Source organism: Hemitrygon akajei, chromosome 9 (assembly GCF_048418815.1).
Source record: "Hemitrygon akajei chromosome 9, sHemAka1.3, whole genome shotgun sequence".
Lineage (NCBI taxonomy): Eukaryota > Metazoa > Chordata > Chondrichthyes > Myliobatiformes > Dasyatidae > Hemitrygon > Hemitrygon akajei.
This window is the reverse complement of record NC_133132.1, coordinates 132812359-132824967: the sequence shown is the minus strand read 5'-3', so window position 1 is coordinate 132824967 and position 12609 is coordinate 132812359. Positions and strand designations below refer to the sequence as shown.

The window sequence follows — 12609 nt, the reverse complement described above, 5'->3', positions numbered from 1 at the left end:
TTTCTGTTTTTTTAAAAGATACTATATTTACCCCCAATCTTTGCTTTCAAATATACATCCAGTTTAAAATTCATAGTTTTAACTTTTACATTTATATTTTGGATGCCACATAGAGTCAGACAGCACGGAAACAGGCCAGTCAGTCCAACTCGTTCATGCCAATCAAGGATGTCTGTCAATGCTAATCCCATTTTATTGCATTTGTCCCACATCCCTCCATTCCATTATCTCCAAATGCTCTTTAAAAGTGTTTGTACTTGCCTCTACTACATCCTCTGGCAGGTTATTCCATATACTCACCGTTATCTGTATGAAATACTTGGCCTACATATCTCTATTGACTATTTCCTCTCAACTTTAAAACTATGCCCTTTAGTTTTAGACTCCCCTACCCTACAAAAAAGGTGGATAGTCATTGCCCTATGTATGCCCACACCATTTCCTAAATGTCCATAAGGTCACCTTTCAGATTCCTGCACTGCAATTAAAAATTTTAGTCTATCCAATCACAATTGTTATAAAAATCCTCCATTCCAGGCAACATCCTAGTGAATCTCTTCAGCACTCTTTCCAGCATTACTGCATTTTTTCTATAGTGTGCTGACCAGAATTGTAAACAATATTCCAAGTGTGGCCTAAAACAATGTCTTGTACAGCTACAAAGTCAAGCCCAACTTTTATACTCAATTTACCTGCCTATGAATGCAAGCAAGCTAAATTTCTTTTTCAATAATTGCCTATGTCATCATTTTCATGGAGCTCTGAACAAGGTCCCTTTGTACATCAACAATTTTTAAGGTTCCAGCCAGTATGAGACTACCCAAAAGTATAAGTCCTGCCAGTATCATATGACCCAAAATACATTACCTCACACTCATCAAGATTAAATTCCATCTGCCACTGCTCTGCCCAAGTTTCCAGCTGATCTATTTCCCTCTGTATGCTTAGGCAACCATGCTTGTTAATTACAACTTCACTAATCTTCGTGTCATCAGCAAACGTACTTATCAGACCTTAGGGATCTCATCCATGTCACCTGATAACAACAAAAGGTTCAGCACTGATCCCTGAGGTTAAAGACTTCCAGACAGAAAAGCAAGCTTCCACCATTACCCTCTGCCTCCTATCATCACTAAGTTAAATATGGATCTAGTTTTCCAAAACATTTTGGATGCACGTATTGCAACTTCCTGGACCTGTCTACCCTGTAGGACCTTGCTAAAGTCCACGAGTACCACCTTGCTTTCATCATTTTTCATAGAAACCTCATCAAGAAACTCAGTTGGATTTGTGAGGGAGGATTTCCCATGTACAAAACCAGAATGGCTCTCCCAAATCAGTATCTACTATACCTTTCCCAATTATAAACGCAACCCCTAGGGTTTTCTTTTCCCAATAGTTTACCTACTACAGACTTAGGCCTACTGCCTGTAGTTTCTTGACTTATCCTACTGCCCTTCTTGAATATAGGAACAACATTTCATATTCAATGCTCCATTCTTCTGGTACCTCACCCACGGCTAAAAATGATGCAAACATTTCCATCAGAGCTCTAGCAGTCCCCTCGCTTGCTTTCAATATCTCCTTGGGTTAGATTTCATCAGGCACTGTGGATTTGTCTACATTAATGCTTATTAATATCTCTAACCCTTATTCTTTCCCAATATACACACATTCTAGACTATTGGCATACACCTCCCTAATCTCCATCTTCCTCCCGGTGAATACTGATGCAAAGGATTCATGCAGAATACCACACATAATTCCTGGGTCCACACAAAGACTCCCGCTTTGATATCCTTTTGCTTCAAATACACATAAAATGTTGTGAAATTCTCTTTATTTCTGATGGACATGGCCATTTCATGTTCCCTTTCATCTTCCTAGATGCTTTCTTTAGATCTCTTTTATATCCTCTATAAACATCAAAGGACTCACATAACAATTTCCTATATCTGACATATGCTTCCTCTTGTTTCTGATCAAATTCTCAATTTCCATTGTTAAGAAAGGCTCCTTAGTCCCAAAGTTTATTTGCTTCTTGCCATATAGGAACATGGTGACTGAACTTTACTCCTCATCAATATGGGCTGTGTCGTATGACATGGGTGATCATGGCCCAATGACCATAATTATTTTGAGTTAATTTTTCTACAGAACTGGTTTGCCATTACCTTCTACTAGTCAGTGTCTTTATAATTTGGGTACCCCCAGTGATTATCAATACTCTTAAGGGATTGTCTGCCTGGCATCAGTGGTTGCATAACCAGGACTTGTGATATGCACCAGCTGTTCACACGGCCATCTAAGTAATCCTGATCAGGGTGCTACATCTTGCCCAAGGGTGACCTGTAGGCTAATGGAGGAAAGAAGTGCCTTACACCTCCTTAGGTAGACACATATCTCCACCCTGCCACCCAAGAACTCTCAATGTTTTGCTTTAAAAATGTGTCCCACTGCTGTTTTTCCCTCTTGCAGCAGCTCCCAATATTCTTTTACCAGTCATTTCTTGTAATTGAAATCAACTCCCCTTCAGCTTTAGAACTTAATTCGGTGTCCAATTTATCCCTTTCAGTAACTACCTTAAATCTTACTGAGTTATAGTCACTGTTTATAAAGGTTTTCTACAGAGACGCAGTTGGATCCGACTGTTTAATTCTTAGATTAGACTGTTTAATTGTTATTTTCTTTGTAGTTTAACAATTAATTATCTGCTTGTATTTTAAGTAGTTCTTATATGCAAGTTACTGTCTAGTATGCTTCTTAGTGGTCACAATATGTATATGCAGTTGTTTAGTGTTTTCCCCTAGTGGTTATACAAAGTCTAATTATAACATAGAAACATAGAAAAGCTGCAGCCCTTCAGCTCACAAAGTTGTGCCGAACATGTCCCTACCTTAGAAATTACTAGGCTTACCCATAGCCCTCTATTCTGGAAGCATTTCTTTGTATTGCCTTATTTGTATAGAGGGGATCTCATTGGTTAACTCTCATCTACAAATTTGAATGAAATTTCCTTTTTGCTCACCTCAAAGTAGTGTTGTTTTAGCTTTTTTTCTCTCTCTCTTCACTTAGTAGACCTCTGGCACAGTTCATTTCAATTTATCTATGTTCTATTAATGCTTAATAAAACAATTGTGAAGTTTGTGCCTTCTTCCTGACTTCTGTAAAAACCTTGGTTTAAAACATCAGAATCCAACAACCACCACTCATTCCCCTAAGGGTGAATACAGTTCCCTTCCTAATGGGACTCTCTACAGACTGCTATACAAATTTTCCTGGATGCACTTAAAAATTTCATCCCATTTGGGCCCCTTACACTTGTCCCAGTCAATATTAGGAAGATCACCAACTACTACAATCCTAACCCTTTTGCATGTCTACACATTTGTTCTTCGAAATCCTCCTGATTATTTGGAGGCCTGTGGTATAATCAATGTAAGTGATTGCCCCTTTCTTAAACTTTAATTTATTTAGCCCCAGGATGTCTTTCCTGAGTATTGCTGTAATTCTTTCCCTGTTCAACCCTGCAACACCTCCTCTCTCCTTTTCGAATTCCCCCATCACATCTGCTATACCCAGGGAAATTGAGCTGCCAATCCCGTCCTTCCCTCTGTTACATTTCCGTGATGGCCATAATATCATCACCTCATGTCGATCTATGTTTTCAGCTTATGCGTTTTAGCTGAAAGTCCCCTCATATTAAAGTGAATACAGTTAAGATTACAGCTCTCATATGCCTCCCCAGCCACCTCTAGCTGCTCTTCCCATAAGACTTGCCTGCTCCACTTACTACGTATGCTTATTACTCCCCTCCTACTGCATTCGGGTTCCATCTGCCCATGTCTTTAGTTTGAATGGAAAATCCTCCCGCCAGATTAGTAGTCCCCCTCTGGTTTAGGTGTAAACTGTCCTTGTTCATGTTACCCTGCCCAGAAAAAAATTACAGCCATCAATATATCTGAAACCTTACCCAGCTCCTGAGCCATGCACGTAGCCAGTCTGGCTACTCAATTCTAAACTCCCTACCTTGTGGCAAAAGGAGTCATCATGAGATTATTGCCTCAGAGGTTTTGCTTTTCAGCTTTTACCTAACTCTCTAAACTCCTTTTACAGGAGCTCATCTCTCTCTTTACCCATGTCATTGGGACTGCCATGGTTAACTTCTGGGTATTCACTCTCTCCCTTCAGAATGCTGACCCTGGCACCATGGTGGCAACACTTCATCATGGAGCTATACTACTACCCTGTCTGACCCCATCCCTCCCCCACCATACTATTAAGTCCCTTATCACTATGGCTTGCTGCATCCTTGCTGCTCAGCAGAGTTAGATGTGGTGCCACTGATCTGCCTTCTGCTGCTTTCCCCTGAGAGGCTATCCCCTCAACAGTATTCACAGGCATTTCCTGTAGTGTCTGCCTGCCATTCCTGACAGTCATGCATTTATCTTTCTGAACCTACAGTGTAACCACCTCCGAGCTACAATGCTTTCAGTCATCCATCACCCCAGCTGATCCATATGGATTCCCCAATCTGATTGGTTGAAGGACTTTTTCTTTGTTAGCTGATCACAGATGCTACTGACCCCTTGCACCAGGTAGGGTGAATGGCTATATCTAACAATTATACAGCTTTGCACAGAAAATCAAGAAGAGGCAATTTGGTGAATGGTGACAACAGCTTTTGGGTAATAATTTTTGAAATCAAATAAATACTGCATACATTCTGGAAGGATGAAAGATGGATAACTTGACACTAAATATTGCAATGCATGTTGCTAGCAGGGTTATAATTATCAGCATAAACTAACAGGTACAATATCTTCAATAATAATAGCTGTTTAACTTAACTTCAGGCAAAGTTTCATATTTTACCTTTACATTTAATTATAACTGGCCATTCCACTGCAATAGATCTAATGCTAGTGAACTGCAGAAAGAATACAACATTTTTATATCATTAAAATTTCACTGGCATCTGGGCAGCAATTGGTAGAGTATTTGGCATAAGCCAAATCTCCAACCTTAATATAATCCTGAAGGAATGTGGATGCACAGCTGTAAAATTAAGTTTCCATGGCAGGTTGTTTGATAACAATTCACTAACATCTGGATGTACAAGACCTCATTTCATCTGACATGTTTCCTCAACAACTGATGACAAATACCCAAACACCATTCCCTTAATTGTGAGCAGCTCTATTTTAACTGTGCAGGTAGTAAAAGAAGTATTATGAGTGTATGCTGTCCCTTTATATAACTCATCTATTAGAATCTGCATCAACTACATAATAACTGCAGCATATAAGGCAAGAACAAAGAAATGTGATGATAGTGGATAACACCGACAAAGACCTTACCTTGGCCTTGACATAATTAGCAGACTGTGGTGTGTGCTCAAATTTCACACATTTTTCATAGCAACTTCTCCAGATAGAATCCATTAAATGTTAAGTATTGTATTAACTGGAGGTCTTTTACAGATTCTTTCAGAGTTGGTTAATTACAATGAGGACGTGCCTGCCTCAAAGTTGCCCGCGTTTGTCTTAAAAGCTGAAATGGTGGACAACTTTTCTTTTAATTCATCAATAGGTCTGCCAACATTGAACACAGGAAATTAATTCTGGGGACACAACAGCTAATCAGCGGGCAACGTTTACATTTTAAAGTATACATTAAAAAAGGTACAGAATCATGCTTCAAGTCCTAACCTCAATGTGCTCAAATCTGGCAAAATGATAGTTCCTGCAACATTAGCTTACAATGAGAATCTTTGCACACAGTCATTTGACAGAGGGCATTTCTGGGAATCCCCATTAACGTTGAAGATAAATGTTTCAAATGTAACAGTACAACAGGAGAGGTGCAGAGCAGAGAGTGTTTGGGTGTCTGAGATGCACTGCCAGGGACGGTGGTGGAAGTAAATACAGCAGAGGCTCTTCGACAGGCATATACAAGGACTTTGTAGGTAGTAGGAACTAGTTTAATTAGGCATTTAATTACTAGTTTAATTAGTTCAACACAACATTATGGGTAGAAGGCCCTGTTTCTGTACTGTATTATTCTATGCTCTATTATAATTAGAGCACATTAATATAATCAAACTAATTGAAGGGGCTAACACACATGGTTTACCTGATATTCATTTGATACTCTTTCAGAACAATACAGTCTTAAGGAAATCCTGCACTGAAGTTTTCTGGATTAGGTTTCAGTAGTGGATGGGTAATAAAAGGAACATTTGCTTCACGTTGGCAAAGCGGTGATGGGAAGACCAATCCCTTATTATGATCTGGCCTCATTCCATTAAAACTGGCAGGCTGCTTATGTTGACAGGCAACTTGTTGATTGTGATGAGAGGTTCAAAATCTGAAATTTCCTTTATGGACTAAAGCCCAGAAGTTTCTCACTGAATGAGCAAAGCTGTTTGGTTGAGGGGGTCCAATAATAGGGCACAGGGTCAAAACTTTTCTGTGGATGGAGGCACTATGCTGCATTCAGTAGTGCTTTACTACATCTGGGAGGGCTTGCTGCTGTTACCTAATGGTAGCAAAATATTACTTATCTTAATGAACAATAAATACTCAGATAAAAACTTGCTAAGAAGATGACTGAACAGTAGAAATTAGTAGACATGGCAGAACTCATGACTGTGTACAGTCCTTGAAGAAAGATGAGAAGACTTTGATGCAAACCTTTCTTTTCCTTATCACAGGCAGTCCATAATCTGCATTAAACAAAACCTACTTTTATTTGGTAGTGGGGGATTAGAGCTTGTCAGAAGAGACTGTGCTTTCATTTTTTTCAAAATAATTCAAAATGGACCTGTATTTACTTTAGGTTGCAACTAGTATAAAAATCTGTGACCTATTAATCTTACTTTGTTTCCTACATTACTTGCACTTAATAGGCTAATAAAGTCTGTACTTTGTCTTGATATTGTACATGATACTGTATGCTTTCCATCTAGCACTATTCATATCTATCCATTAAATGATTTCATGGACACATTTAAGATATACTTTGAGTGGATGTGCATACCTTCTAACTGATTTTTAACACACAACTTTATGAATAATCTCAGCTGTTAAAGAATTATTCAGACTTTATGCTGACCAAGCTATTCCAAGAATTTCTTACTGTGAGGATTCCATAACTGGAACACTCCGAAACTTGATGGGATGGTCCACTTTAACATTTCTAACTTGTATTTGAAAGACTGATTTCAAAAATAAGCCAACAGAATTTTGGTTACAAGCCTGAGACAGCAGTACCTTATTCAAAAAGTGTTTGATAGTGGAATTGTCCCTTTGCACAACTTGCATCATCTCCTGGCTTCCCATATACATGGCATTAGCTGCAGATAAAACAGAATTCTCAAATGAGCATGTTATCATGATATTAAACAGAACACTTCAGAAGAAGTTCTTTATCATAAAAACAATAGCAGGACTATTTCATTCTCAATGTCAGCATTGATTGAATGAATATAGTCTTCATTAAAACACTAGTTAGATTACATCTATGCTGGGGCTTTTTCCTCACCATCAGTACAGAGATATAAGATAATACAACAGAAATATTCAAAATTATGAAAAAAATTTCAGCTAGATCAGAGCAGCTTTCAGCAGTTTGTTATCTGGAAAGACCATGGATCAGGTCTTGCTGATACTGGTCTGCTGCTCGCTGCTAACTCCTGGAACAACTGCACCCAGTGAACCCAGTTTCATACCTACCCGTGGAAGGTCCAACATACTGGCCTAAAGCTGACTAGATTGCAGCAGTGTGACCTCAGTAATATCTGGACCTGCAAAGACACACTGAGGGATACTCATGCCCGGTGTTACTAACTGTCCAAATCTTTACACAGAACATAGAACATTACAACATAATACAGGCTCCTTAGCCTACACTGTTGTGCCAGCTCTTTAACCTATTCTAAGCTCAATCCAATTATTCATATACCTATCTAAGAGTTTCTTAAATGTCCCTAATATATCAACCTCTACCACTATCCCATACAGCGTGTTCTATGCACTGACCACTCTGTGTTAAAACTTACCTCTGACATCTCCCCTATACTTCCTTCCAATCACCTTAATATTGTGCCCCCTTGTATTAGCCATCTCCGGCCTGGGGAAAAGATTTCTGGCTATTCACTCAATCTATGCCTCTTAGCATCTTGTACACTTCTATCATGTCACCTCTCATCCTCCTTTGCTCCAAAGAGAAGTATTAACTTGTGCGACCTATCCTCATAAGACATACTCTCAAACCCAGGCAGCAGTAAACCTCGTAGCTTCTACAGGATTTAAATGTCTTGCATTTAAAGACAATTCAGAGCTATGAAAATTTAAGTATATATCTGTTAAAAAATTCTAAGAACACCAGGAACTGTTATAAATAAGCACCCTGAATCAAACCAAAATAATGAAAACCTTCATGTTTCCTTTCATGTTCAAGATATCCAAAACCCATAGAAATTAATGGGGTTTCAGATTCTGTGTCACTTCTAACCCAAGCAGTGATTCTCCAGTGTAATGTAGAGGAATTATAGCAAAGTTTAAGTTTGGACTTTCATGTTTAACTACGTATACATGGAACCTCTGTCTTCTTTACACTTGCCAGGAAAATCTGAGCCAATGTATTTTTGAACAAAAAGCCAAAGAAACTTGTTTTATGTAGAGGTTTGTAGAACTATAGAGCTCCCTGCCATACTTAGCAGAAATTACACTGTAGCATTTGAATAGCTGCTTTTAGTTTAGATTGTCTGAAAGAACCGGAATCAAGCCCAGCTCTATGCAGTCCATTGATCTCTGGTCCATTGACCTAAATTTCTCTTCTGCACTTTTCCATATTTATCTAGATTGTCAGACACTGGGCCACAGTGAGAGCTAACCTGCATGTAACTTCAAATTCTTGATCATAGACCAAAAGCGTGTAGTTCATCAATTATAGACAGATCAATCTTTCAATATCATCTGCCACCAAACAATGGTATTGCCACTTGGCAATTTCACATTTAAGAACAGAATCTCCTTTCAAGAGAATCCTTAAATAATTTTTGAAATGTTCCTTCCATACTTCTCTTACGACCTTTTTTCCTAAAAAAAAAAGCACACTATAAACAAATTACTTTGGGGTGGTGTGCTAGTGTAGCTGTTAGTATAAAGCTATTACAGTGCCCATGTAGGTTTCTTCCTGGTGTAATAGCTTCCTCCATTAAGTAGGTAAATTGGTCATATGGGTATAACTGGGCAGTGCAGACTTGTTAGGAAGTAAAGGCCTGTTACCATGCTGTATCTTGAAATAAAATAAACAAATAAATAAAATGTGGTGAATTTATTTGGCTCGTCAGACAGATTTTGACAAAGAGTTGCAAAATTGTAATCAACGTATGCCCTAACTGTGCATGGGAGAATAAAATGACGAATACAATCATCTTCCCAATGAATTAACTGGAAAACTGATTACCATAACAATAATTTTTCAATTTGTCAAAGTTAATAAACATTTTTTGGAGGGTGATAGTGTTATGTTTTGTAACTCCAAAACATAAAACTAATAGAAAGAAAAATGCAAAAGTCGGGAAAAAGTCCGGAATGCGTGTCTTAGTTTCAGTTTTACTTTAAGCGAGACTCGGGCACATCGGAAATGGTGGCATGGAAGACGTATGCCATTCACGTACTTTTACTCATAATGCGTAATGAATTATTTTAACAATTAAGGATGCTTAATCAAACAATATATTTACAATATTACTCAAATATTACTGAAATATTAAATACACAATAGATCAGACATTCTAAGGAACCACACTCATTTTGCCTCTTAATAAATCTACTTACTTTGTAGAGACACTGAACATTCAAAAGTAGCATGCCTTTAATGCAAATAGTTTGAATTCCTTAATGTATGTTAGTGTACACCAACTCTACGCAAACATTAACAGGCTATTTTATTCCAGCTTGCAAGATCACTGAGAAAATCTGAAGCTGATGTTCAACTTTCTGCCTGACACAAAACTGGTCATGTGACTTGTCAGCCCATTGTAGAAATTTTACAATTTTCACTTTCATAAAGACTAATTTGTTTTTTTTTTCTACTCCTTGGTTGAACAGTTTAAAATAACTCCATGCTATAAAAAGCTCCCATGTATTTCAAACTTAAACTACAGCTACAATAAAACCCCCTACACATTTTTTAAGGTAACATGTTGCAATAAGTTTCAATTCTAAGTAAGAAAGATAGGCCAGTTACAGTAAGGGGTATTGTCCCTCTGTTGTGAATCTGTGTTGTGTTAGTCTGACCATAAGTATGCTCTTAAAGGTTTTGCTTCCCTGCAGTGTTTTATAAAATGGCATTTTGCCAATAGAAAGCTTCCTCTGTGGAACATTTGTTTTGCATTATTGATAAGAGTTTGAAAAATCATTAAAAAATATAAGTCCCATGTCAATTAACAAAATTAAATGTGTGATGTATACAACTGAGTACATGAAGCTAACCTCAATGTTGCAGTGTGAAATTCAGAAGAAACTATCTGTGGAAAAGAGAAAAGCCGAATAAAAGTATGGGGAAACATTAAACAATGGCATGTCTTAAATATACGGTACTGCCAACTGCACCCATTCCTGTACTCGATTTTGAAGTAAGCAACTTAGTGATTTCCTTCTGCACAAGTTTGATGATTTATATTTTTTTGTTTTAATGGAATCCATTAGTGATGCTTGAGCAGCGGGTGTCACACTATTGAAACACCACTTAGCTTCTGTTCCACAGCAGAAACATGTCATTAGTAGCAGAATCTGTTTGTGAGCTCTGCATTGTGTTGCAGGTACCATAAAGACCATGTTGAATCAGTATGTGAATAAAACAGGCTAAACATGTAAAACAGAATGTTCGGACCTTAAGCCAAGTGTTTCAGTCCACTTTTAAAATGCAATTAGTATGTTTAAAGAAATAACACCTAATTTATTTGGATAGTATAGAAAATGGAACCAAAAATCTACTGGCTCCTTCAAACTATAATTTACTTTTGCTTCTTGGCTCATGATAACTTTAATTTAAAGTTGCTCAACTAATAACTGTATTAACTTTGCACATCACTTTGAAGAATTATATAGTACAGATTAAGGACTGTAGCAATACTTAAGAAATACGTTGTAGCTCAAATCTACACTTTCTTCCACTTATAGCAATCAAACCAGAAGCAGGTACCGCACTAGGAACCAGTTTAGGTAATTGTCTGAAACAATCTGGACAATTTGTTTCATCTCTATTGGTTTTATTTTGGACAAAGCAGCATTTACTGATAAAGTTTTGAATGTATTTGTTTAGGAGTTTTTAAATTATCCTCCTCCCCACACTTCACCTCTGAGAACTATGATGCAATCCAAATACTGTAGTTGCCATTACATTAGAAATTATGGCTTATAAGACTATCCTGAATAAAATCAAACAGTGACAAAACAGAACATCAGCAACAGTTTTCGGTTCTGTTTCACATTGCATTCAGGGATCATTCTCCTTCTTGGAAGTTCAGATCTACGTGGTTTCATTTTGTGGTCAATTTGAATAAGGGAAAACATATTTAAGAATGACTCTTTTAAAGAAATTACATTGCCTTGCAATGCCGTTTTAGTCATCTGGGACTTCCCTACTCAGTGACATTGGTTGGCTCATTCTGATATTCACCATTAATTATCTCACTGAAAGGCTTTATTATACCTCAGTTAATATTGCGTGCAATTTAATTCTAAAACAAAAATGGACAAGACTTGATCTGATAGAATTAGGTTGGTTGGGAAGTGTGAATGCAGAAATATGCATGTCTTTTAAAACTGGAGGCAACACATCGCTGGCACGCAATCCTTGTTCATTAATTCAACCATTTTTTTCACAATTTGAAAGGGAAGTATTTCAGGAGTGCCGAAATTAGCTCGGAATTCTTCAGTCCTAAATTCTTCATGCAGCTTTGAATACCAAGATGTTCCTGCCTTCAAGATGAGCCAATTTGTTGAAGCAAAAGGAAACCTGTTCTGGGGCTGTTATCTCCCAAATAGATCTGAAGGAAACCTATATCCTACCCAGAAGTAGTCACGACAGAAATAGAATATGTTTACTCTCTTCTGAGGTGACATACTGAGATTCATTCTATCTTTCACTTTTCAAGGTTACTTGACAAGAGAATTGCTTTCTCTGTGTTTATTCTTGAGTGTCACTGTTAAGTCAGAATTTATTGCTCAACCCTAACAGTACTTAAAAAGGTAATGACAGTTTTTCTTTCTAGGCTGCTATAGAACACACATTGAAGGTGGTCTCAGAATATCATAAATAAACAGTTACCATACTTCTACACCAGCCGTGAATACAGTAACAATGTTTAGTCAGAGCAAATGCAGTACTGTATTACTTGGAAGCGAACTTGGCAGTGATGATATTTCAATGTATTCATAGAGTGTATCTTTTCTGATGGTGTTCATCACTAATTTGGGAGGTTCTGGGAAGTTACTGTAGTATAACTGCCAATGACATACTAACAGCTGGAGATCCAGGACCTAAAATACATGGCATTGTTGGAGATCCATAAGCTAAAATACATGGCATTGT

The 12609-nt window shown here is 37.6% G+C and overlaps 1 protein-coding gene across 3 annotated transcripts in view; it reads right to left on the bottom strand.

The window, feature by feature from the left end:
* ldah (lipid droplet associated hydrolase) overlaps window positions 1–12609 on the bottom strand; it is a 291149-nt gene that overhangs the window by 23020 nt on the left and 255520 nt on the right. For all 3 annotated transcript variants that reach the window (XM_073057003.1, XM_073057004.1, XM_073057005.1), the window contains exon 6: window positions 7275–7357. In XM_073057003.1, coding sequence (XP_072913104.1) covers window positions 7275–7357 — 83 coding nt within the window. The remainder of the gene's footprint in view (window positions 1–7274; window positions 7358–12609) is intronic.